Here is a 27,852-nt window from a genome sequence, read left to right on the forward strand (position 1 = left end):
GGAAGCCCACAGACTTTGCAAAGCTGAGGCAATACTCAGATCTTCACAGTAACAGGATAACTCTGACAAATATGATAACACCCTCCTCCCTAGCAGGATTCAATCATCATCTCCATTTTGACAGTTCAAGCACCTTATTTTAACCTCATCAGTGGCTGCTCAAGTAGGACAGTGGACAGCATTTTAAAAGATAAGGCTGAAATTGTCTATGTACCTTGTTAGGAAATTTGTGGAAAGAAAAGACTCTTCTATAGCTCTTATCTTTTAGGCCAGGTTACACAAGGAGATGAGGGACTCCTGTTATGTCCCACTCAGCCAGCCATTGACAAACTTACAGCTGTCAGCACCTGCCTTTTTTACAATGCTTCTGTGGGATTGTGACCAAAAAGAGAGCAAAACCCAACTTCTTAACCAGCTCCAGTTCTAGAGAAGACCACCATCTTGCTTCAGTAACTCACCTCTGAGGGACCATTCACACTAGAAACAGAAGCTACATGTTCTCTCTGTGCTGGATCTTTTTTCACCTTTCTCATGTGTAAGTAGATTCCCTTCTTCGCAACACCTGGAATTTTTCTTTTTCCTTTTTTTTTCTTTTTTAATCCAGTTAATATCTTTTTGTAACATCTGAAAAACTGTCCAAAGGGACAGATGATTTACTTATGAAAAAGATACTTATCCTGCTATATATCCACATTCAGGTATGCAATGATGGTAAATCAACATCTATGCTTTGCTGGACAAGACTCTTGCTTCATGGGAATGAAGCACAATTTTTCCCTGTATTTCAAACCATTCTCCTGTACAGCTTGAAGAGGAGTGCTGCTTTTTTGTTAATAGATTGCTCATCGGGTCCTTTACCAGATGTATGCATGCATTATTTAGTGAATTCCCACGGTGGGCATTTCTTCTTCTGTTCTTTGACAACTGCACTGGCCTTTGAGAGCTTTTTGTGTTACGTGTTTATAACTCGGTGTTTTCCCCGCAGCCACTGTCAAATTAGTAGTTAAAGTGTGGCAATCATATCATCTTAATTTGTAGTACTAAATCTAGCAACTGTATTTTATGTTTTATGCTTAACACCTGTGTTGCAGTGAAGACAACATTAGTGTCGTCTTACTCCATTTCTCCAGTGTGATTCTGTGCAATCCCCCTCATATGCTGTCTGTGTCAGTAATATTTCAATTCATTGCACTGAACAAGCTCCAGATGATGCTGAATCACAATTGTATTTGGGGGAGACAACTGCAGCACATGTGCGTGATCTGAGACAGAACACAGTTGATTGTAGAGGAAATGGCAATGGTCCTTCAAAACAAATTCATAAGTTTAATTTAATATATAAGAATAGATGTCATCAAAGTCCTAAATGGCCGCCAACCATACATTCGTTATTCAATACCAGTTTGAAAAATCAAATATCCTTCATAAGATATACATATATTTCACAACATATTTTGTTCATGACAAAAAAGCTGTTGGGAAACAAAACTTAAAAGGTAGAAGACCATTTAATTCAAGTTACTGAAACCAAGTAAAATTTAAATAGATAGTGCATGTTCACCACCTTCTGTGTGTGAAGAGGGCTTTATGGATTTACAATCACTGGTCTCAACGAAATGTTGGAATATTTTACGGATGAAAAAATACTAGTGACTCGCCACCAAGACAGTAAGAGATTGAAGAGATAGAAAGCTAAACTTATTTCCTGTCACACACAGCTGGATATTTGCCTCTTGAGCATCACAGTGAGATGGTGCTAACAACATAGACTGCTGTGTTTGGTATCACTACTCCAGATCAAAAAGCAGCTCCTACTTAGTGAACTGAACTGTGTGGATTTGAAACAAAATACTTCAAGTTTTCTTTTTTGAGAAGGTTAGTTAGTCTTAAAAATAGATGGCAGCTGCCAAGAATGATGAAGTAGATATTGTGTATGTGCTGTCATGGTAAATACTTAGTAAGGGAGAGGAAAATGCTGTTCAAGCAGAGGACTGTGCTTGCGATGCTGGCTGGCTCAGAGCTTGTTTCTTCCGTGCAACAGCCATGCGCAAGGCCTGAAGAATCATGTTCTCGTTGTTCATGACATTGTAATTAGTCAGCTTCAGGAGCTTGTTGAAATCTTCTGCTTTCAGCGAGACTTCCCTCGTTGAGTATGGAGAGCAGAAACTGGAGATATCAACCTTGCCTAGTTCCATCTCAGCAGCACTACGTGTCATGCCTGTTAAGGGGAACAAAAAAGGGTGCTTGTATTATCCCAGGAAATTACAGTAGATAGATTATGTGAAGAATAATATAGAGACATCACAAATGCAATTGCTGTGAAGACAAGTGTAGTGCTACGATCTCTGAAAAATCTACTTCTGAATGAAGTCTATTGAAATCAGTGTCACTGAACATCATTCTATTGCAAACAGCACCTTCTACCGGCCAGCTCATGGCATGTCATCGTATATGGTCACATGCTTAAATCTTAGCCTGGAGGTTCTTGAGTAGAACGCATACTAAAGGTAAGAGGAATAAAGATATGGAAGGAAGCAGAATATTAATAGCCTTGGAAATTGTCATAAAAACAAAGCCTGCATTCCAAATACTAGCCCAAAAGGACACAGTGACTGTATTAGTTCATGCACTCTTGCTTTGATTTTCCAAAATACTCAACCAACACATTAAACAGACCAAATAGAAAGCACAGTGTCCCTCCATAGAATGATCCTATACAGGGCAGATAATTTTCCACTAAATCTGACTGTCATAAAACACATAATCTGAAAAATATGCTTTGTTCTATATGCTAAGGTAAACTTTCGGAGATCACAAGAAGAAATTAGTTCCTATTCCTTTACTAGAGGAACTTGTTTTTTCTTTCACTAAATTGCGCCAAGACTCAAACTAATGTTATGACTTAGATTTCACCTGATTTCAAAAACAGTTTGTGTCATCCCCTTTTGTAATTTATTCACTATTGGGAACCAGTAAACAAACAAAGGATTTTTGTATTGGGGCAAGGGAAAAAACAACCAGGGAGTGAGGAAGGTCAATAAATTTAGCTGGATATTGTTAACTTACCAGGTGCTACATATGTTTGGAAGGTGTCATTCACCAATGGAAAATAAAGCACCAGAGGAGCTCCTGGAATATCTGCACCATCGAACATGTAGCACTCCTTCAGGTTCTTCTCATCATCCTTCAGGCCAATGCTGGGGAATGGAATTCCCTGCTCCGAGAAGTATCTGCAAGCCTGCTTCAAGGGCTGGTCATGGCCCAACAGCAGCAGCATAAAGAATGGAAAAGATATCCAAGATCAGCTGCTGCTGAAGCCCAGTAATTCATGCCAAGTTGCACAAAATAGAGTGATAGCACTGCACAGCCAACAATAATGTGAGCACCTGCAGCTCCAGGTATGTTTTTCTTTTCCCTGAGGAGCTATTTGGAAATAGTCTTACAGTAAAACACCTAACATCAAGATGGTAAAGAGGGTTTAAATACATACCAAGGCATAGATTTAAAATGGGAATATGATTTAGGAACAGAACAGATTAACTGAAAGCATGTTATAAAGCATCATGAATTAAATGAGAACAGAGTCAGAAAAATGTAGATCTAAACAAAACTAAATTTTCAGTCCAAGACAGTAAGATTCACAACCACATTATCTGTTTATATAGCAGTATAACTTGTGAGTTGACCTCAGTAGTTTTTAGCAGGGTTTTGAAACCAACCTATAACTTTGAATTTTAGAAATAATATAAGATTTCAGGCTAAAATATATTAGACCTCAAAATAGCACTAAAAGCATTCATCAGAAAGCTTGTGATGATCAACATTGTTGAATTATCTAACAAAACATTAAAGTACCACCTCAGTTTGTCTGAATTAAATATATCCAGAAGACTTCAGAGTACAAGAAAAAAATGTACTGCAAGTTGTTATATATGCTCTTTTTCAGCTGCACTACAAAGACGAATATTTGTCATGTGGCAGCACAGGGTTAAAGTAGCTTCCACTTGAAAAATTGACAGACCCTGAAGGAGTGAACTTCATGTTTTCTGTGGTGCCATTCAAGGACAGGTTTACATTTACAAGTCTATACTTGGAAGACTAAATCCATCTTTTCATGTGGTAAATACCACTTTCAAAATCTATATAACCATTTTAACTAAATCAGATTTCTGTGAACATAGTAAATGCATTTAATATCTTGCTTCAAACCACTACTTAAGAAGAAAAATTCTGTTTATTAAAAGAGATAAAAATAAAGATGAAGAAATTCTTCACTCACTAGTTTGTTCTTGAACAGCTAAAAAATCACATATTAAATATATATTTAAGGAAAATGCAGATTAAATTCAGTATCTGAATCACAAAGTTTTCCCAGCTATATTTGTGCTATTAAATCTTACATAGAATTGCACTAGAAGTTGCAGCTCAACCATCATGACTTCACTGTGCCACTCTGAATTTCCTTGGTGAAATGCTTAGGCTATTTCAAAAGTAGTTAGAGAAAATTAAAGACATTTTCTCATCTGGGAATTTTCATTCTTCTTCTAAGGTTTGGAAACACGCTGTTACTGACTTTCACTAAGTTCCATGTTTTACAGACACCTGCCTGAGAGGTGTAGAAAGCAGAGGGAAAATCATTACTAACTTCTTACCAAGGTCTGTGATCCACCAGTGTAATTTAAGTGTATGATGAGGTCCACTTTCCGCTCTGGTCTCAAAAGGGGTGGGCAGCTGGTTTCAAAGAAGAAAGCTGCATCCACCAGCTCCAGGTGCTCTGAGTTGCCTCTCAGGTCATTAGGAGAAGCATCTAGCAATGTATCTACAGAGTAAAAGATTAAGAGTTATTAGCAAACTTGCAAACATACATCTGGAAAGCAAAAGGAAGGCAAAACTCCCTCCCACCCAGGACTTTTCCTTCGCTTCAGGGTAGCATGCAGCAATCCTAAAGCTTCCTTTAGCCTCTCCACTCACATTCTGTTGGTGTTTCCAAACCAATGAACTGCATCAAAACCTAGGCACATCTCCCCTATGTGCAGAGCCCTACCCCAGCAATTTTCATTCCAGTGAGGACTTTAAGTGCAGAACAACCCAAAAAATCAAAAAGTCATGTTACTGGAAGTGAAAGATGGGAGGAGTTACTTTGTTTTGCCTCCTCCCAGCAAGCACTAACAACCAACCACAAAACCCACTCAGTTGCTTCTGAAAGTTTAAATGGCCCTCACTAATTCCCAGCCCTGTGCTAACCCCGATGACCACTGAGGCACATAGTCAGGAGTGCTGTCCACACCTTTCCACTTTGCAAAATGCTCCTGCTGGATGTACTCGTTGTGCATCTGGAAGCCCCTCAAGAAGTTGTGGTACTTGGACACAGCAGGACGGTCCGTCAGGATATCCCGGAGAGTCGTGGAGAGGCCACTTGTGGGAGTGAACATGCATGTAGCCATCTCGTATGGCTTCTCGGGCAAGTCTGGTTGTTCCTCTGGAGATACACAGCGTAAGTGACATGCAATGGAATTATAACCACAGTTAAGAGAAGGCTAGGTGCAAAGAGGAGGAAGGGACAGCTCTCAGCCTTGTGTTATTTTTCCCTATGGTCTGCTGAGTCCCGCTTAATTTCTTGACAAAAATACAAACTTACTTTCATTTTGTAAGCCCCAATTGGCTATGAGCCTCATCCAACCTAAGGCCAGGATGGATGAGGCTTTGAGCAGTCTGGTCTAGTGGAAGGCGTCCCTGCAGGAGTGTTGGAACTAAATGCTTTTTAAGGTCCCTTTTAACCCAAACCATTCTATGATTCTATTCTATGGTTCTATCTGACTAAAGGAGCATTTTTCTCATTTTCTTCGTATTTTTCTCAGTACACATTAAAAGAATTCACTTTTCCACCCAAATAAATAAAACAGGGAAAATAATTTTATTTATACATTTAAAGGAATTACTGCTTTTAAATTCCATATAGGTTAAATATGAAATTCAACGCTTATTTTGGAGAAATTAGAAAAATCTGAACATTTTATGTTTAAATTAAATATTTTCACTTTTAAAAAAGGTTTGTTCAATTTGATTTGGCTGTGGACAGCCGAATTCAACAGAAACTTGCAAATTATTATGTAAATCAAAACATAAGAGTTTGAGTATTTTTTCTGAAAACCCAAGGTTTACCTATTTCAGCCACTTTGTCATGGGTCCATCTGTGCCAGAAGTCCTCTGAATTGTCAGCTGCATGCCAGGCATCCAAGAGGTTTTTGGAGAAGATACTACTCCACATTCCTAGGAAGAGATATAATAAGTAGTGCTGAGGTAAACACAAGGACGTTCTTTTTAAAACTTTCTCTGCTCTTTCCACAGATTCTCTTTAACTTTTTTCTATTTCTATCCAATTTTTCCATACATCAGTTTCAGTGGTAAGGCTGACTCAGAAGGCAGAATTATTTGAGAAGAAATTTCAAAGTATTTTCTCTTCTGCCATGTTTTACCTGTTGGGTTTTTTTATTTTTATTTTTTTGAGAAATTTTACATTGTCATTTTCCTATTTTCATTTCTTTGTTCCTCAGATAAAGAAATATTTTCATCCAGCTCCTTCTCTGATTGCCTTTTACTGCCTTAGTTATTTTTTCTCACTATTTCCATCAGCTTTCACAAAGTGTCTTAGATTTCCAATTTTCACAGGTTTTGTAAGCTATAGGAAATGGTGGTGTTTCAAAAGCACTCACAAAGATATGTAACAACTTCTTTGTCATTTTAGTTTCATTTTGTCATAGTCCAAATGATAAAACCACCTTTGCTAGCAAGGGCGGGTGAACGAGTCTCATGAGACACGCAGAATTTCATCTGACTGACCCAGTACCTCTGTTGTCACATACAGAACAACAGGTTTCTAGGGACTAATTTCTAGAGTCATTAGTGTTTGTATTAAAATCTTGTCACTCTCGCAGGCTGGTGAGTGACCTTGCATGAAGCAGATTCGAGACTCGGGGAGCTTCTTCATCAGGCGACCCATGAAGAACTCGCTGCCAAAATCCTCCGCACGAATGAAGGCGCCGTACTTCAGGAAGCCCACTTCATACGGTGTGAACTCCACCCACTCTGCCAACAGAGGCACCAACAATGTTAGCTCTGCTACTAAATACAGTCAAGTCATCAGACATGGAAATAAACCTTGCAGGCAAACTGGCTTAGCACATTTGCTCTGTGCAAACTCTGCTAACAACCACCCCTGAACCAGCTGTCACACTGTCTACAGAGTCATGAAGGAACAATGCCAGGGCTAAGGGAAAAGTTAAATTCTTCTTTCTTTTTATCTAGCAAGTGAAAAGTTTTCTCATGGAAGGTGGACTAGAACGCAGATTGACTTCTATTGGTTACTGCCTTTAGCCAACCATGAAAAACATACATTAAGCAAACTTAAAGCTCCAGTGAATCACTTCCTTTAAGAATTCATAACGTTTCGGAGACAGTGTCACAGATCTGTATAATGTTATTAGTCTGAAGTTAATGTCTGAACATGCACACTTACATGCCAGGAGATAATACAAAATACTGAACTTCTGCTGTCTATCCTGTGGCTGCCCAGTTACTCTTTACATCTCTGAACAGGACTTCTCCTGGCTTGAAGTGAGAATTTAAAACAATTCATCATTATTTACAGCATCTTCATGCTGTATCTCCCCAGGTAAAAACATATTTTTTTTCTACAATGGAAACATTACCTCTAAAATCTTTGGTGGCAACTTTGTCCTTCACGTTGAGGGCAAGGTAGATGGGCAGTGGGTTCTGGCCCTGATTCACTGCCTGACGTTGATCAGAAAGTCTGTGGTGACATTTCTGGTTTTTGGAAAAAAACCTGCGTTATCTCATAATCAGTTCCTTGAAGACATCAAGCTTGTAAAGTCTGAATATGTGATATAATTTTCCTGAATTTCCTCTTAAATTTTCTTCCACATGCTTGAATAACAGAAGGCAAGAAAATCATAGGAATGGGAATAATTGCTGTCAAGATAAGCAGCCATGTTTTACATTCACTATACCATGACAGTAAGGGGTTGCTTCACATGCTATTCTAACTTTGCATTGCTAAATATAAATGAAAAAATACAGCCGGTCTGGGTAATTCAGCTGTTATCACATACTTCACCTGTTAAACAGGTGAGTTCTTCAAGGCATCATATTAATAGCCCTTCTTAGTCAAGATATTTTTGAAAATCCTATTGAAAGTTAAGATCCACAGACAAAAAATCCTTGAGCTGTCCAATACTAACAACTTATCTTGTACATGAAATGGAGATTTTAAGTGTATTTCAGACAAACTAAATTCTAGCAAATTTTACTATGTAGCACTGAGGCCAGAAATACAATATGAAGTATGCTGTTAGAGTATTTAACTTTATCTGTTTCATCTGGACAAAATATAGACCATGTTTAAAGGGTTTTAAAATAAATAGCTATTTCTCCAGCTATCATCAGTCTGCTGGTTTACATGTGAAGTTTTGCTTGTGTCATTACAACAAAATTAGGAACCAGAGGTCCTAAGAGATCAAACCCAAAACAGCTGAAAGGCACTTGCAAACTCAAAGTTTCTATACCTAAAATGTCTTGGAAACTCTGGATCTGCGTACTTTCTCATCATTATAACACAAATTGCAGTAACTACATATTGGGTACATTTTCAGCACATTCAAGGTATGACTGCAGCTACTGCAGCAGTTGGAGGCATTAAAGCATCAGGCCATAAAAAACACCCAAGAACCTAAAAAATGTCTTGGATGGCTGCAGTGTTAATTAGCATGCTGGTTATTTTGGAGCTAGCCTGAGCATTTTTATGTTACATTCAATCACACTTTAGGCTCCAGTGTAGACATGTGCTATGTCACCAAGTTATTAATGTAAATAAGTGGTGTTCTGCCTACATACCAAGTGTCTCTTCCTAGGGTTTTAATTTCTTATAAAAGTCATAAAGTCACAGACTTTATGAGAAGAAAGGTGTATAGACATTACCCCATCATTTAGCATGGCTTCAATCATGAGCCCCCACAGATCAATAAAAGATGTTTTATGTCCTGCTTGGGTCCTTTGGCTCAGCTCTCTGTAATAATTCCTCAGACTTCTCAAGCAAAAAGCTCCCATCTTGCACTTGGTTGCTTGCTTCCGAGCTTCGATAATTATTTCTCCAAGATCCTTACGTGACCAATCAGCATCTTCATACAGTTTCGTCATTGTCCTGCAGGCAGGAAACACAACAGAAAGTGGAAAGAAATCAAGAAGATGCTTTTGAAACTCAAAGGATATACTTTGCAGAGCTTTGGGCACTTATTGTTTTATCTTTAGGTTACTCTTCGAGCTTACTTTGAGCAGGAAAAACTAAAGGCAATCAGACCTGGGATCCAACACAAACAGCTACACCAGCTGTCTGTGCTGTTTCTGTCCAACAGTAAGTAAACATAAAGGATCATTCTGCATAGGATTAAGGATGGTTGCACTTCCAATAAAGTCTCCTCTTTAGGTTAGGGGTAAGTCACTTAAATGACACCAAATGTATGATGCACGATAGGCCTTTCATGGGTGACTTTGGCATTCACAGACAAAGCTGGAAGAAATGACTCAATAGACCCCTTTTACCATTGTCAAGATTTACAACCCTAGATAAAGTATGGGTTTTGCTTAACATCACAAGATCCAAACAACAGTATCAAAATGACTCCTCACCATGTTGTGCCAGAGGAGCCGCTGATGTATGAAACACAATCCAGAACGCGCAACTTTTGAAGACCCAAAATGCTGCCATACATGCCAGTAAGTGCTCTTATCCCACATCCTGCTGTGGTCACAGCCACTATAGGCACCTACACAAGAAAGGGCAGAAAGAAGAGGTGGAGAAATGGCATTAAGGCACATCCATATCAAAAAATGACAGATGTGCAAAAGCAACGTCCAGGCACTAGTATAATAAAACACATAAATTAAAGATAAAACATTGTTCTATGAGTTATAAATCGTACAAGTTACTGGACATCCCTATGAGGTATACTAGAAGATCTTGGCACTTCAGGAAGGGTTTTTAAGAAACATGGACCAAACTCGTATTGAAATTCCTTTAAATGATTCACTTGAAAGACAAGTGGAAATAGAGACTTTGCTCATCCAGACAGACCGTTGAGCTCCCCAGGTGAGATGAGCCTGGCTTGCAAACAGTGCCCTGGAGCTGTCGACACAGGTTCTCGCTCATACAGATAGAGGTATCTCCAGGCTTGAAGGAAAGGAGAGAGTAAAGCACTCCAGCAGTTCCTTTCCTAGTTACCTCATGCTCTTGCAGATCTTCCTCCAGATGAAGAACACTTTTCAGTGCAGCAGCAACCACCTTCCTCCGGTTTTGCAGGAAATTCTGTTCATCAGTGCACAGGTCGAACCCCAGGCGGGCATCTAGGTTTCTTGGCCTGTAAAACAGACCCTGAGTCCTGAGACCAGGGCACAGATATTATTACGTTATTATTCACCATGGTCAACTCCATCTATTCTTGTTTGTGTTTACAGACCAGTTTGTGTAGATGAGAAAGAGAAACAGCACAGACAGGCCTCTGCTAATTGCTGCAGGTGCTAACAAGAATGCAAAAGAGAAGGCAGAGCAGAACATGACATACTGTCTTGGTATGGTAACAAGGTACCTACAACACACTCCTGGTTTTATTTGCTCATATAATTAATTTTTCAAGTTTCGGTAGGGCTGCCATATGTGCTTATAGGTAGATAACCAGTCAACAGGCACTGCAGTTGATTAGGGAAACAGCTACCATTCCTTCGTGTTATTTTGGTTTTATAATACAGAAATACGATTCCTTTATGGAGCTGCTCTCTCCATCTGTGCACATAATAGCACACATAAATTGAGATCTACTTATTAAGCTGCACTAACAGCTTGGAAACTTGGAGGAAAGGGGACCCATGGTTTAATTCTCCGTCACTGAAAAAGGAGAACCTGGTGAACAAAAGCCTGCAACCAAAAGACAAAGACACCTCTGTTTACAACTGAACCTGCATGGACCCCTGCTGATTTCAAAGGAGCTTTGTGTAGGTACAAATGTCTCCTAGTTACAGGATCAGATCTTGTTGGAGACTCACTTACCATTCACTTGCCTTTGTGTACAAGTCAATTGTCCTGTCCTGAAAATCGCAATACAAACAGTGTAAGCATGCTCAGGTCATTAATCCTGTACCTTCCTCCCCCACTCCATCTATGAGCTGAGTTTCACTGTCTTTGCAGTCAGCAGTGCAGCTGCAGAACCTGGCCAGCAATGGTCTGGCCTGTGAGAGACATCATGAGCTTCAGTACAGTCTGGGCTGAATAGAAGTGGGCCGTTCTCCCAAGCCAGGTGGACTTACAGCCCCATAGCTTTTCACAGCTGAACACCTAGTTTATCCTTCACTTTCTGGGAAGGTTGTTGAAATCTGGACATCTGAACCACAGGCATATGGATGTTCTGTGTTTAATACTCTGCTTCAGGGTCTCCCTTCACAAACATGTCTTAATTGTCATATCCATTACTGTTAGCTTGCATACTGTGTTGATGAACATGTTGGATATGTCCTGAGGAAATTAGTTTAAACTCAGAACAGGGTTGAGCAGCATGCCTGGAACTATATGCAGAACAAATATTGCATAGTTGCAGAATGATTGTCATTCACACCTTAGACTAGCATTTATCATTTCTGACAGGAACTGAAACACTGAACTGTAAGACTTCTCACCCACCAAACTGAGTATGTCAAACATCAGCCAGTCTACATGTTGGGCTTGTTTTTATTAAGAAAGACTTGTTCTTACCTCTGCTACTGTTATTTTCTCTTGTATAGGAAGTGAGTTCAGAGCTAGAGTCACAGACTCGTTCATATGCCTTTCATTTTGACTTGATATAGACTGGAAAAAAGGGTAAAAAAAATAATGACAGTTAACTATTACACAGGAAGGGGGGGAAAGAGGTAAAAGCAGCCTCCCCCACCTCACTTACATACATACATTTACCAATTCCCTGCATACACACACTCAGGTCTTAGAGATCCCCAGAGAAATACACAGCAAAGAGCCAACTACCCATTAGGGGTGATCACATACCCGGCTGAGCCGCCTCCGCCGTGGTAGAGCCACGGTGAGCGCCGAGTGATTATACTTGATGTAGTGGAACCTGGCTGGGGAGGTCGGGCAGAAGCAGGAGCTCAGCGTGTGGGTCTGGGTTCCTTCATATGACCCGTCCACAGTTAATGCAAACTTTCTCTCTGAAGCAAAGGAGTTTCAAATTCAAGTTCTTCAAAAAAGGTGGATAATTTTTCTGCACAGCAATGTAATAAATGTTTTTCCTAAGTAATTACTACATTTTGATACCCAAATTGTTGGATAAATACTCATTTCTTTCAGCCTTTAGGTTTCACTCATGTGCAGAATATATCATATGGTAACTTGCAATAGTTGCACTGTGTTTCCATATATACTCTGACTGCTGAGACTTCCATTCTATTTATTAGAAATTTATTCACAGCTGATATCAGTTTTGGGGGAAAAAACACTCCCTCTCCTAAAAATCTGAAATTTTCAAAGTACCTCAGCAATAAGACAGTATGTGGTACCAAAATATTGTTCTGGTACAGTAATAAGGTATTCTGAATAAGTCAGACTTTCGGGAGAAACTTTGTTTTGGTCGCAGAGGACAGTTCTCTTTGGAACCAGTAAAATCTCAGACCGTCTGTCATGTTTCTCTTCAATCTGTAATATTTCTTTTGAAGTAATTTCTCGCACCTACAAAAATAATGTCTGGTGGATTTTGGCTTTCTTATAGTAAGCCTCAGATATGTCTCTTCAAGTAACTGAAAAACTGAAAAGTCTTTATATAGAATGAAATCAACACAGGTTCAAGATGAAAAATGCTCTGCAGATCCACACACTCAAAGGTATATAATTGTCCTTCAAAAGAGTTATCCCACTCAAGCGTTTTCAGTCATATCTAGCAGACTTCTTCACTGAGCTCAACTTGAGCTCAACTGGATCATCCATGTCCTTAAGCAGTTTGCTGGATTGGGGCCTTCAGGAAAAGTCAGAGTGAGTTTGAATTTTGCACAGGAGAGAAACAGGTCCACAAGCACAGACTCAACACGGTAACAATGCACTGCTTAAAATGTGCAACAGATGTCTTCGGCAATACATGGTGTGTCATGTTTTACATTGTTATATCTAAAGAAATTTTAAGATGTTAAAATGATTAAAGAAGCCCAGTCCTCATTCTGTTTTATGTCTCTGAATCCAAAAATATCAGGAGTTAGCTCCAGTTTAGACTTAAAAAAGAAAAGGAACCAATTCCCCACACAAATACTTTGGAATATTACAAGCATCTGACACAATTGTAGAGCAAAGTATTTTGTGGGGAAACCAGACCACACATTTATCACAATCTATAATATGCTATTTTTGACCAAGTACAGCCCCCTCCACAGGCCACAGTCAGGAGTGAGATTTCATCTTGCATCTTAACTTTAAACCAGGGTGTTCAAGTGTAAAACACTGAGAGCTACTGCTGTAAAGTGGCATCCAGATTTGCTCTCTAAGTCAGTGAGAGGCTCACCTGTACTGTCCTTCCTCAGCCTCCCACCATTCACCTGCACGTCCAAACAGGAAACTTCACGGGACTGTAAAAGACAACCAGGGCAAGAGAAAAAGGTGTTTGCTGTTAGCAGAGCTCTGCCTCAGCTGGTCCCTCAGTCATGTGCAGGATGCAGGGACTTGGGGCTTACACTCTGGGGGAGAGATGGTGCCTTATAACCCCTCTGCTAGATCTAGGGATGTGGCATTGAGCTTCCACGTGGGAAATCACAGCTCATATAGACATGAGGAAAGAGGAGGGATCTGCTCACTCCCGGCTTGAGAAGCAGCCCCAAAGAGCCTGGGGGAGGACTGGCCACAGGAGAAGACTCCCTGGGCAGGGTGCTCAGCCCAGCTCTCCTGGGGAGATCACAGAGGGATGTCCAAGCCCAGCTTGGATTGGGCAGAGGTGGGTGCTGGTGGCAGCCCCAGCTTTCACAGCTGCAGCTTCTCCCAGCGTGAGTCACTTGCAAGGGACCATATGGGAAAGCCAATGCTGGCACCAGCTTTAGCCTGCCTCCTGGCCAGTGCCTCCATGCCACTGTGGAGCAACTACCTGGTACCTTTAATACTTGCTTTGCAATAAGCATTGCTATATGGCAGGGAAAGGATTATGAAATAAAAATTACCACTAAAACTCCATTAGTAACAATGTTTTCAGGAGGATCCGGACTAAAAGACAAAATGGAAAACAATCAGTTCAAAACTTGTGCTCTCTTTTATCTGTTTGGTTGGTTTTTTTGACTCTGCTCAAATCATAATTTCATTATCTTTAAAAATCCATCTTTGAAGAGGCAGCATGGGCAAACAGCATTAAAAATTCTAGCTGGACATTCAATTTGATTTGCCTCTCACAGGCTTCAGTCTGAAATCTAAACTGCTTATGGAGATCTGCTGAATGGAAGAGGTCCTCACTTACCAGACAGGGTCATTTTCTGACACTGACACATTTGTTGAAGCAAGTTTACACAGGGGTGGCATAATTACAATATTGCCCCGTATTGCTCAATTCAAACCTGGGGGATCAGAGCTGAAAAGCTGATGAATTTATCCAAAATGCCATAACAAAAAAAAAGGAAAAATATTACCATTCACCTTATAAACCAACAGCAGCACTAGGACTGATTTACATGCCCATTCTCTCCATTAGCTGTACAGTTAAAGTACAGTTAAAGCATAGAAACACAGTTATAAAAACAAATTTAATCTATTCCCACAACTAATCCGAATTACAAGTATTATTTTCTCCGCATTGTTATGACAAAGTAAGCAACCGGGATCTCACAGTCAGGAGCAAGAGGGGTTTGAAACTTAAAACTATCTCCTGCTAGAATGCCCCTTGCAGCCTGGTGGGCAGCAGCCATCAGGGACATCTCTATGCTCCCATCAGTATCTGTGCTAGATTCTCCATGTGTTTGGATGCCCGGTGTAGATGTTCTCATGCACACCTTCTCCATTAAATGCCTTGCACAAGCATCTCCTGAACACCCAAAGTTCCCCTCTATTATATTCACCCAGTGACAGCGTTAGGGGGCTGCAAGTATAAACTGATGTTTTGTGTCAGCAACGTTATGTTTCTGGCTTACATTTCTGTTGATCACCTATTTGACCTTACACACCTGCTCTCCATTGTGAATTCAACCTCCAGCTCCTCTTTTCCCTGCAAAATAAAATGAAGGCTGTCACTGCAGGCAGGTCCCATTGTGATCAGAGATACCCCACAGGAATCTGTGCTTTTCAGAGGTCTCTCTATAAACCAGTGTCCACCTTTTGTTGCTGCACATGCAGCAGATTTCATTTTCTTTATGTTGTATATGTTATACATGCAGCGTCCCATGCTTCTAGTATCTTATGTATAGACTCCTACTTTAGACCTTGCAGGACAAATGTGATACATACTCTAAGGCCTCTTGGTGGTTGCTCCCCCTTTCTGCAAACATAGATTCACCCCTTTCTGTTTCACAGGCCAGCCACAATTCCCCTTTCCCTTCTGCTCCCACAAGCTCCCACATTCCCCACTGATCTCAGCAGGAGCAAGGCTGGATTTCTCTGGTGCATCCAAATCATCCTGCCCCTCTCCCAGCCCTCACCCACAGCCTGTGCAGATGTGCGTGGCAGCACATGAACATGGTGGCATACTGGGGCATACGAAGCCCAGGATGTTCTGGAGGGTGTGCTTTGGTTTGGTGGAGTCTGCACACGTAGACTCATTGCATGCTCAGACTTAATCTTTGTCTTTTGTAATTGCCTCCCCCTGAGATTTTCTTCTTCTTTCGTAGGTTTTGTGCATAGGTCTTGTTGTCCTCCTAGTTTGAGCAGTAAGGAAAAGTTTCAAGGCCAGGTTGGATGGGCCTTGAGCAACCTGATCTAGTGGAAGGTGTCCCTGCCCATGGCAGAGGGTTGTAACTAGGTGATGTTAAGGTCCTTTCCACCTCTAACCATTATATGACTCTATGAAAATACAGCATGGAGGGACAGCCTTTCTAAAACAGGTATTAAATCAATTCAACACTCACTCAAGTATTTTTAGGCCTAAACATTTCCCTTAAAATTCAGCATAAATTTGTCTCAACCATTTATAAACAAGACCTGCTGAAAATTCAGTTTTTTTAATAGTTCGTCTGTGCAAGGTATGTTATCTTCATTTTCCAAATAAGCTGAATGTTACATTGGGTTTGCAGTTTAGGACTGCAGAACATAACACATAGCTCAGAAATACCAGCTCCAACTGCAAAACACTCTTTATATTTTGACATCAAGGACAGCAACCAATCAAGTCTAATAACATTGGCCAACTCTGTCTGTAGAAGCAGAACCCAAAACCTGCTGTAGTTACAAAAGTAACACTTGGCATCAACCACTGAAACAGATGGACACACTCAGTTGGCTGTGAATGGATAGTAAGAAAGGCTTTCATATGGGACGCATGAAAGAAAAGCTGAGATAACCACATTCTCACCTGACCACACCCCCTTAGCTTTGCCCTTGAATTTTATCCATACCTGTGGATTCAGCTGGAAAGATAGCCGAATGTTTTCTCCAAGCTGGATTTTGGAGACATCAAAGAAAACAGTGAGGAGATGGTCATCTTCAGTTGTGTTGTCCTCATCACAAACTTTTAGCTCCAGAATGTTCTGGGATCAAAAGAGCAAACAAGCAAACAAATTATAAGGTTTAACAAACATGCTACAGAGATTTCATTTTAGCTGAAGAAACTTGGGAAAGAAGTTCAAAAATGAAAAAATAGAATCTCTACAGACTCTATTGGGTATGCAGATAGATAAATACAGTCTTATCCAACCATGAAAAGCTAAATACCTACAGTAAGAAAGTGTGAATACTTCATAAGGGAACTCAGAAAGACTTGCAGAGTGGAAGGGCTATATTGTAGTTTGATACACGTAAGAATACCTGTTATGGACAGCCATGATCCTACCTTAACCTGGCTCTGAATCGTGAAGTGAAAGGTTTCATTCCATGTCGGGTTCTTGTTGTTCTGGACTGTCGTGGTGCGGAAATGCTGAACAGAAGCTGTTGGCAGGCTCAGGCTCACGTAGCAATCAGATTGGGTAACTGTTGAAGACAGAGAAAGTGTCAAAGCAGTGGACCAATTAAACATATTTAGTACCCCACAAGGTGTTGAATTTTTAAGCTCACTACACAGAACAATCTGCAGAACGCAGGCCAGGATGCCAGCTAAGGTACCTTGAAGCCAGTGCTAGACAACCAGATTGGTTTACTCTTTGTGTGAGCCCAGCAGTTTGCTCTGCCTGAGAACTACTTCTTTTAATTGCTGGAAAACCAATAAACATTCAAAATACACAGTTACATTACAATCGTTTTCCAAGTGATACATAGCCACTGTCTATTTCTATCAGACTTCGAAGGGCTTCCACAGGTAGGCATAAACATGCCTTAATGTTTCTGGTGTAGCTCTGGCTGTACGTAAGACAAGAAAGTCTTGTCTACTTTCTGGAGCATCCTTTCTTTCTCTGCCACATCTGGCTGCCAGTGCAGGGGAGGCACGAGCCCATTGCACTTAAGGTTCCCATGAAGCTCCATTGCTGTCACAGAAAGCACGTCTTCCAGCAAGGCACCTGATCTCAGTCTGCTTTCTTCCCTTCTGGAAAGTTAAAGAAGGGAACACACACGCACACCATAAAGCTCAACAAAAGAGCTTTTCAAGGGGAAAATAACAATCAAGAAAAAAACCTTTCAAGAATAAAAAATTGATTCTCTGTGGAGATGAATTGCACTTAATCTTCTGTGAAGTGGATTAAAATAAGCATATAAAAGAAAAGCATTGGAATGGTGAAGTTTTATGGTGTAACATGTACTTTGAGAAGCAGATGTCCCGAGGCAAGTTTTTCGCCTATAAAGCTGTATTAAAAATGTTGCTTAATGTCACTATTTTCACCTTCATCTCTGTGCCTGGGCCAGAGTGGTAAAAGTATTTGCAACACTTTATGTGCAGGTGAAAGCTTATCCATGCTTCCCAGCACAGAGTGAGTTGACGTTGCTTCTTTGCACAAGATTGCATTGCTTTGCTGTCTCAACTAGAGGTATGTTCAGGTCATAACATCCATCTATTAATTTTAATGTTTCCAGATGTAGGGAAGGCAGCTTTAATGTTTTTATTTTCCTTTCTCAGCTGAAGAGGCCAGTTGCAAAGTTTGTCTTCCACCTGAGCTCCATCACAGGTGATGGATGTTCAGGGCCAAAACTTCGCTGTGAAATGGTGGTTAGCAGCAGTCTGCAGGGCTACATCATCAACAAGCACTTTCATTCTGAGGTCAGAACAATCTGCTCACAAATACTTTTTGTCATCATTATTAGGAAATAAAAGACAAATGTGAATCATGAGATGAACAATCCTATGGACCCAGACTCAAAAGTCAGGGATGATCACCCTACAGAACAAGATCTGTTAGTTAGGGATGACAACCTACTCTAGCACCAAAGATAGCATGGGGGAGTATTGCTCATAAATGCCAATCCCATCATTAGCATTGTAGTTCCTCTATTTGTAACACCACCAAGCATTCCTGCTATTGCATAGCAGACACACCTTCATCTGCATAGACCTGTGCCTTGTCCCAGTCAGTTTTTTTGGTAGACCTGGCTTTGGGAACCAGAATAATTGACTTGGCCCTTTATTGCACTCCCATGTAACTGAAGATTTAACAAAGCCAAACTTTATTTTTTCATCTGACACCCCTGAGACATAAGTACTTTTTGTTTGAGTAACTGAATGAAAAGAGTAACTTTGACGAAGGTAGTTGTGGTATATACAAAGATACATAAATTCTAAAAAAATTATCAAATACAAGGAAATGACCTGAGCTTCTAACAGTTCTAATAGCTCCCAAACTTCTGCATGCATAACAGGAAATATCCATATAAAAATATTTTCTGGCTCTTGGAAAGTCCAGACTGATATTAGCACAGACTGCTGTTAGCTCCTCTCCCCACTAGGAAGAAGGTCAGAAATGGTCAAATGCATAAGTCTGTGAGTGATCCAAAGTTTATGTCATTGACATTTCCCAGAAAGCAATATACGCTCTGTCTACGTCTGTTGCACAGAACAAAGTTTTATTCCAAAACTCCACCTTTTTTCTGCAAGTGATCACTCTCTGCTTTTGCACTGTATCATATGCCTTTAAGAAATTACTTAGCCAGCAAAGCCCTGACGTCATTTAGATCTCTGACTTTCTCTGGGGGACTTCTGACAACACCACTAAACAAGCATGGTTCCCTCTTCCCATCTGCCAAATGTGTTTGGGGATGCCTTTTGCACCTCAGAGGTGCCCTCTGATACGTAATTACCTCTTGTTCATACATATTTTCCAGGTGTTATGAGGGAGGCACTTACATCTCCCAGGAATTCTTTTTATATATCTCAGATACCTCAGGCCCATACTCTGCCCAGCCAGCTCCAGGTACAAGCAGATGTGAGAACTGGCACTCCACAGCATATCCTGTGCCCAAGCAGGTTGGTCACACCACAATATCCTATTGCGTTGTACCAAGTGCCTTTCCACATAGACATACAGAAGTTCCCATTGCCAGCCACATGCAAGCAAATGATCATTACCCTGGTACGTAAGCCTAACCACCACCTAACTACAACAATTATGCTCAAACATGATACACACCGCAGAGCTTCGCAACAGGGATCTGTCGTGTCCCTCCCCTTGACAACAACACGTGAGCAGCCGTCAAACATGCTTGGGGTGGCAGCCATGGTATCACTGTGGGGCAATATCCTGCCAAAAGCAGGTGTGGCAGCAGGTGTTTATGAAAGCACGGTCTCTTCGTCCAGTTATTACACTAATTTGTTAATTATCTTCCAGGATAATAGCAGGACTGGATCATAATTGTGCTGTACCATTAAAAAACATTACAGCAACATGACCCATGCTAAAAAACACCATGCTGCATCCCAAACTGCAGAGCACCAGCTGTTCTGGCTCAAGCTAACGTCTCGCCTGCCTCATAGACAGCTCAAATTCTAACAGGACTAAATGCAAATGTTTTCGTTTTAATTTTACCCCTTTTTGATGCTAACAGATGTAACCTCCAGACCTTGTAACCTAGGCAGAAACCTGGACGTCTTTTTCCTCTTGGACTGCCTTTAAGTGCTTACATTGAGGCTATTTCTAGGGGCTAGATTTTCATCATGACTGTTGGGGTATAGTTTCTCTTATTGTGCTGAAAGGACCTGAACCAAGATTGTGGTCTCAAACACTGTTTGCCCAGACCATTTCCTTGATCATGTCTCCCTGCACTGGGACCCATCCGTGTCACAAAACAAACTATCACCACCAGCTGAGAAAAGCATTTTGCTTCTTCCTCCCACATTGTGGAGCTGAGCAGAGATCTGGCTGAGGGTGGGTGGACAGTCAGTCATTGGTCTTTTCTACAGTGGAGAATATTAGATAATTTTGATCATTGAAACTTTCAGTATTCTTCTTTTTAATTAAGTAAAAAATTATTTAAATGTTTTATTTTAATAAATAAGAGGTTTAATTTCTGTGAAATTAAACATCTCCCTTACAAGGCTCTTCACAGTCAGACCGTCAGAATTCATTCAGTCCTGGGAGATCAGCTTCTGCTTCCAGGGAACATTCAACATTTATCTCCTAAAATAGTTAACCTTCAGTAAAAAGCTTTCACACTTTCTCCCACCCTGCCCTTCACACTGGGTGGAGCATGCTCCAAGTACCCCTACAACAGTATCTCTAGTCTCATTTACATCCCTGCTTAAAACTTCCTTTTGCTGAGATGTAGCTAAATAACCTTACTTCCCCCCTGCCCCCCATTTTCTCCCTTTATCGGTCCATATCCTCTTATTTTATAATGACATTTCCAGCAGCACCTAGAACAATAGGCTGTTGGTGAGTAATTGCAACTGCTTAAATGGTGAAGTAAGCAATAAATAATGATGAAACAATAACAATAGTGCAAGAACAGAACATGGGAGGAAGCCTGCGGGTTCCTGCAATACGTATCACATTGGACCATAGTTCCTCAAACAATAATGTATTTCACTGACTGTTTCTTCTGAGGATCTCAAAGGCCTGACCATGAACTGCTACTGCAATGCTGTAAAATATGGGTTTTGATAAAAATTTAAAACATACCTAATAATTTTATAAAATATTGTACCCAAAATAATATAAGCCTTATATAAAAAAGTCCAAACTTGGAATTTTCCAAAATTAACAAGCCTAATTAAAAAAAAAAAAGAAGCTTCACAAAATATCACTTTCTTACTAGTAAACTGCTGAAGACTATTTTTAACTCTACATCACTCAAGGTCCATTTAGCCCAGGGCCCAAAGGCAGTGGGTCTCTTGGATGTTTTCATGAAGCAGTGATTGATGTCTTAAAATTCCTCAGCTCATCATCCTCATGTAATTGCCTTAGCAGTCTGTTTTGTTTTCCTTTCCATTTGTTAATTCCACTTAATGATTTTATTTCACTCCAGTATCTTCTTTTTTAGCCCCTTTGTCTTTTCTGGGGAAGGGGTTTTGGTCCTGTTAAAGATGAACACCAGTGCCAGCGGAGAATATGACCCCCACTTAGTGATGGGTGTATAAGTAAAAGTATAAGAGGGCAGGCACCATACAATGCTCTCTCAGCTTTCACAGTTTAAGATTCAGAGACTTCCTAAGAAAACTTCACTGGATTTTTCTTCTATGAACTTGTTCAGTCTCCACCTGGAGCTCACAAACTTTTGGCATCCATGGTCTCCTGCCATGAGGAGTTCCCAAGCTGAACCACATGCTGCAAAAGGGCATGTCCTTCTTTTCTAGAGGTACGGTGATTGCCCAAGGACTGTGAGAGGCTGAGCTTGAAATCTGAAATATTCTGCAGAGAAAGCCGTGTTCTTAAGGGTGGATTGTATTGGCGCACATCCAAGTCTCACTCCATCAGGGAGTCAGGATACAGATAGGACACACACCCAAATCTAGGAACTGGCAAGTGTTCAGAGGTCCAGAAATATCAAGAGCCCCAGTGAGCCTTATGGGGACATAGGTGTGCCCAGTGGGAAGGCGAAATGTGCAGAATGCAAACAAGGCTCTAAACTCAAAGGCGGTATCAATGCTATCAGCTATGCATCAATGCACAAGTGGAAATTAGTGTTATAACTTACACACTGATGGATCAGTGGAAAGAAGAGACAGCACAGTGCAAAGGTACTTTAAAAAGATTCAGGATTTAAAAAGCAGAATGAAAAGTGTCTTAACTGAAAATACTATTTTATGCACTGAACTTCCATTGAAGGTGTTGTATTATGTACTCCATGGGAGATGTTAGTGAGGTTTTGAGAGTTTATTGTTATGGAGTAATTTTCCCATCTCCATTACCTGAAAAATTGAGCAGATGATAGACCAATAATGAAGTTAACTTGTAGCACCAGGTTGAGAGATCTAAACACTAGGTAAGTACTAAACTCAACAGAAACCTAACACAAGAAAGGATCATGACAGGAGAAAATAACAAAGTGGGATTTACTTGGGAAACAAAAGGAAGGGCACAATAGGTGACAGAGAGAACGAGCTGATTTAAATTGTTAAAAATCTGTAAGATGTGTGAGAAATAGGTGACACTTGACAGCCTGTTCTATCTAGAAAAGTTTGCAGGAAAAGTAAAGTGGTAAAAACAGCTGGAAAATGAAGAATGAGGAAAAAAAAAATCAGTGCTAGCAAAATGGTACTGAAAAGAAGGCTACATCACTGGTGACAGAGGTCCACATGCTTCTGGGTTTCCTAAGGCTGTGTCAAACTGTTCTCTAGGAAACTAAAGATGACTGAAAAAACCCAACAATATTCTCTCAGTTTTACACAGAAACCAGCAAAATTTTGTACACGTGGTACTTTTTTTTATCTTAAGCCTCCCATTTTTCTGCTTCTAAGTGAAAGTCACATACAGTTACCAACGTGTAATTTGCACTTTCACATTGCCAGTGAGTTTAACCAGAGGTTAAATTCATTTATTAAAATATTTGAAATATAGTATTATTTTATATGATAACAAGTGTGTCATTGAAATATGTGACTTCTGCAATTCTGGCTGCATAGAAAACTAAGTCCTGAAATGGCTTAAAAGCAGATCTTTCTGGTAAATGCAATGGCAAATTTTCAACTCAGCAAAATCAAACATCACTGGAATTAAGAAGCTGTCAATCAAAACCTGATCCAGCAACTAAGTATAAGTGAGGCAGTATCATGTCTGGTATGATTTTCTTCTCCTACATGATGAAAGTACCCAACAAGCAAAGCATTCACCTTTTGCAAGTGTTGGGTTTGCTTTGTTTGCGCAATTTTTTCCCCTCAATATTTTGACTGATACTACCATTTCAAATAGACGATAGCTTGGCAATGTTGGCTTTTCTGTTTAGAAGGCAACATCCAGAGTATGCTTTGCAGTGTAAGACAGAAAAGCCTCAGCCCTGAAAGCCCGTGCTGTGGCTTTACTGCTGCTCCAGACTCTCTGTCATGCTCTGAAAGCACCTCTGTTATTCAAACTGCTTCTTTAAGCAGCTTTACAGGCTGATGGGACCTGTCTTGGACTGTGAAGCAGAAATGCCTGAGAATTTCAGTACCTGTCCCTTGCCATAGGAACTATCTAGTGTAGGGAAGAACAGTATCAAAACATAGGAAATGCCCTTCAGAATATAAACAGTTTCCAGACATAAATAAAAAGCATTAATCTAGATGAGAAAAAGCTGGAGAGAAAGTCTGGTAAGCTCATTATCAGGCAGATGGTTTAATAAAACATGATTTTGTGGGCAGATACCCAAGGGCTATAGTTTGCCACACCTTTTTCTTTCAGTTCAGAGTCCACATTTGTACCTTCATTTAGGCTTTAGCTGTAGCAAGGGATTTTCCTCCAGCCTATAACTGAGCTTCAAACCTCCTTTCTGTGTTTTAGACATACTCCAGTGGGAAGGTTCATACAGATTCTTCTTTCCCATGCTTTCAGCAACAACAAAGCATCTTACTTCAACAAAAATTGGAGTGAGAAACTCTACATATACCTTTGGTCTCTAAAGAAACTATAACAGAACTCAAAGCAAATCACTTTGGAAAGGCCCAAACAAATGTCTTGTCTTACATCATTTTAACTGAAGAAATTCAGTTTGGTCTGGTTCCTAGAGAAACTTCTTGGATTCAGACCTTCTTATATGTTTAAATGAATAAATGTAAGACAATCAGCCATCTCCTTAGATTGGAGGTGGATCTCATTCACAGATTTTGTTCTAGTGCTTTGCAGCTCAGGTATTTATGGATCATTAATAAACTTTTATGTAATTATCATTCCTGGACATTTTCTAAAAATAATGAAGAATAGAAAAAGCTGACACTGTAAGCCCCCAACTAAGTTTTGAAACATGCCTGTTTCTATGGCTGAATCAAGTTTGACAGTCCATGAGAGATGTCACGTATGCCATCCTGAGCTCACATAAAATATTCTGTGGTAGGCCCAGGCATGCACAGGGTTGACATTACTGTAAGAAGGAACCATAGAAAGAACTGCCCCATCTAAACTTCTTATTACAGCTTTCTCTGTGGATAAAAATACCTTTCTTTGTAGATTCATATGTGAAACATTTTATGCATTCTATGCAAACATCTGGACTACAACTGATGGCTAGACTTCGACATTGTACTGGCAAAGATAAAAGAATAAATAGTATCTTCTACCTATGCTACCTGATCTTCAGCATCCTGCATTTATGCATGTCTCTCTCTCTTCTTTTATAAATACTCACAGTGTTTGTGACACTTGGTTATATTCTGAATAGTTTTACAAGCATGTTGATGCTCCATGGCTATAGCAAAGATACTCACACAAGTCTGCTTTCCTGGCATTTTTCATCCGTATGATTTTCACAGTGAGCAAGTTGCATGGAGAGGGTTCTGTCTGTTGAATAGCATACAAAATGGGTGGGATGAGCACACAGGGAGAAAGAACAGAAGCACAGTCAGAGACAGCATTGAATTAAGTGTTTCAGTTCCAATCATCCAAGACATTTCTGAACTGAGATTCTTTTGTATTGTCTTCTCCTTCATCCCAGAAGGTTTGCAGCCAGGTGTGGCCAGAGATCCAAAAGGCACATTCCACCACAAACCAAACATCTGATGTCCTCCATTTTCCATTCTGAAGAAATTTGAGGTAACCCTGGACCTGAGCTGTCTGACTCTTGAAACCCAACAGAGAAATGTACGATAGTGAGCCTTGCTGTGTTATTAATACAGCTGACACACACATATCTCGGTCTGTGCAAATTCAAAGGATGTTAAATATATCCACTATATTTCACAACAAATAGCAGACAATCTAGCAGGGCAGGAATTAGTAACGATATCATGGTGTAATGATGCTGCTTGTCAGCTGGTTTATAGCTATATAACTACGTTGTTATGTTTGACGTAGAGCAGTGCTGGCTCTCAGACAATGGGGTCCTGAAAAGTGTCTTCAAGAGATCTATCCCGAACTTCTCAGTAGGGGGAGTAAAAGCAAGAGCTCTGTAGTTATTTCTCTCTGAATAATTCAGCTCATCCAATCTTCCTTTATGCAAAAGTCACAGGGAAGCATCAATGGAAATCTTGGGAAACCACCTAACCCTAAGTGGTTATCAAACCTGCCAGGAAACTGGTTTGATTTTGTCATTCTCTCCCATCCTAAGCAAGGATCAGACAAACACGGTGTTTTATCAAAAGAATTCATTATTAAAAGAATAAAAGGAGGAAAATCTGTACATTTAGTGTTACAAATAAATAAATAAACGAACCTCCAAACACCACCCAAATCAACCAAAACAACAAATAAACAAGAAAAAACAGACAAACCAAACCAACAACCAAGAGGAACAAAAGAGAAAGAGCAAAACTGCACAGTGATGCCACGGTTCATGCTTTCTACCTATTGAGCAGAGAATATTAATGCAACGAATACATAGATCAATATATAACAATGTGTCACCATTCATTCCCTTATGCCCCCAAACACCCATAAGTTTTAAAAGAGCTGTATTTAACACCTCACATAATATTAGTTTCCTGGCTTTCCCCATGAACTCACTGACATTAGTGACACCTCCTCATTTTTCCTCAGTGGGTTGTTTTGCCTAGCCCAGTTGGATGGAAGTGAAGGACAACAGCAATGTACAAAAAGATACCTTTTTTTTTTTAATTGGGAATTTTCAAAATAGTTAAATTACTGCATCATTAAAATCCTTTCATTCCTCAAGGCCAAAACACAAAGTAGGCACAAAACCCAGGCAGAAGCCCCGCTTTGCTCTCAGCCTTGGTGCTGAGGAAGAAATCTCAGCTGGAAGTACAGGAGGTAGAACACCACATCCCATAGCAGGTCCCCTCTGCCATCAAGGAGCTGCCCACACAACTCATCACAGAGCCTCCTTTTTCCTTTCCTTACCTGGCTTTTACTGAAGAACAACCCCATGGTGGTCTTTTCTGCGTCTGAACCAGGTGTGAAACGTGCAGTGGATGGGTACAGAGGAGTCTCTGCCAGGCAGCTTCTTGTGCTTTAAGCTGCCAGAAGCAGCAGGCAGATGTGTTAGTGCTTGACTCAGTGCTGCCTCACCCCAACACCACTGCTTGAGCAATCCCAGCTCCTCCTCCTCCTCTTGCCCGCGAGGTGAGTGTGTGCTGAGCACCTGCACCCAGGTGCAGACACCCAGGAGGCTCCAGCACTGCAGAAACGTGGTCTTTGCAGCTGCAGTGAGAAGGACATCAAGACCTGAAAGGGATTTCCCTTCACAGTTCAGGGCACTGAGCAAACACTTCATACTTTTAAGCATCCCAAACACTTCCTGAGGAGGCCAGAGTGCCTTTGCACACTGGAGGGCTCTCAAGCTCCAGCTCCATGTATGGAGGTGGCTGGTACCAGCAAAGGTCCATCTGGCTGCCTAGGAGTCAGCAACAAGGACTCCTTTGGCCAATGACATCCAAACAAACTGATGGGCATTCATACAACTTCCTGTAGCCTATTGTTGCCTATAGGAAATAGGTTGATCTTCATTTAAAGACACATCTGAAAGACTGTTTTTAATTACCATCTCACCTTCCATTTTGCTTGATCCAGGCAGTAAGCTTTCAGCCAAGCGCCTATTGCAGTGACATATAATGCATGAAACAATACCTAAAACAGCCTGTTGAAACTATGAATTTCCCTTGTAAAGGCAAAGGTTTAAAGGCTCACTCACTTCTTAAAAAGATTTGTCACTTTGTGCACCTGAATTAAGGTGCTTTAGCGAATGATCTCCAAGAAGATACATTTGGGAGGGTGAAATTAATGTTGAAATTCACATTAATTTTTCTTTATGTTCTCACATATTCTTCATGTCCTCACATTTATAAGGCTTCACTGTGCAGGGCACTGCACATCATGTGGGGTGGTCCCTGTTTCAGTGAGGAAGTACATGAAGTGCATACACAAGAAGTTAAAAACATCAGGGGCTTTTTAGTTTAAGAAAACATAATCCTTGATATTATGAAATTTAACAGAGAAATCAAATTCAAAATAATCTCATTTCATCTTGTAATGAATTGAGACCTGATTGATAAAAGTTTCGCAGACATGTTACAATTTCAATTGCATAAAACTTCTGGCATTTTAAGACACTCTAGCTTAAGAACTAGATGCAACAAATGTCACCCAGACAAACTTTAAACACATTAAGGACGTACAACTACGAGATCA

General features: G+C 40.4%; 1 protein-coding gene across 1 annotated transcript; it reads right to left on the minus strand.

Annotated features, from left to right (window-relative positions):
* Positions 1–1,979: 1,979 nt before the first annotated feature.
* LOC104406772 (cytosolic phospholipase A2 epsilon-like) lies at positions 1,980–26,592 on the minus strand. Its single transcript, XM_010015862.1, has 20 exons — positions 26,566–26,592; positions 24,978–25,050; positions 17,055–17,191; positions 16,621–16,752; positions 15,238–15,278; positions 14,248–14,290; positions 13,602–13,665; positions 12,104–12,264; positions 11,816–11,908; positions 11,117–11,154; positions 10,295–10,451; positions 9,703–9,839; positions 8,995–9,217; positions 7,710–7,824; positions 6,949–7,086; positions 6,163–6,270; positions 5,288–5,479; positions 4,653–4,819; positions 3,067–3,250; positions 1,980–2,218 (listed from the first exon to the last, which is right to left on the minus strand). The coding sequence occupies exons 1-20, from the start codon at positions 26,590–26,592 to the stop codon at positions 1,980–1,982; spliced, it is 2,469 nt and encodes an 822-aa protein (XP_010014164.1).
* Between the last annotated feature and the right edge of the window lie 1,260 nt (positions 26,593–27,852).

Source organism: Nestor notabilis, unplaced genomic scaffold, assembly GCF_000696875.1.
Source record: "Nestor notabilis isolate BGI_N333 unplaced genomic scaffold, ASM69687v1 scaffold6446, whole genome shotgun sequence".
NCBI classification, from domain to species: domain Eukaryota; kingdom Metazoa; phylum Chordata; class Aves; order Psittaciformes; family Psittacidae; genus Nestor; species Nestor notabilis.

Excerpts from the sequence above, each read along its gene's own strand:
- LOC104406772 (XM_010015862.1), bottom strand. The coding sequence starts at position 26,592 with ATGGGGTTGTTCTTCAGTAAAAGCCAG. Across the intron at positions 25,051-26,565 it reads TGTTCTTCAGTAAAAGCCAG|ACAGAACCCTCTCCATGCAA; the intron begins GTAAGGAAAGGA and ends GCTATTCAACAG. Across the intron at positions 13,666-14,247 it reads TTACTAATGGAGTTTTAGTG|TCCCGTGAAGTTTCCTGTTT; the intron begins GTAATTTTTATT and ends TGTCTTTTACAG.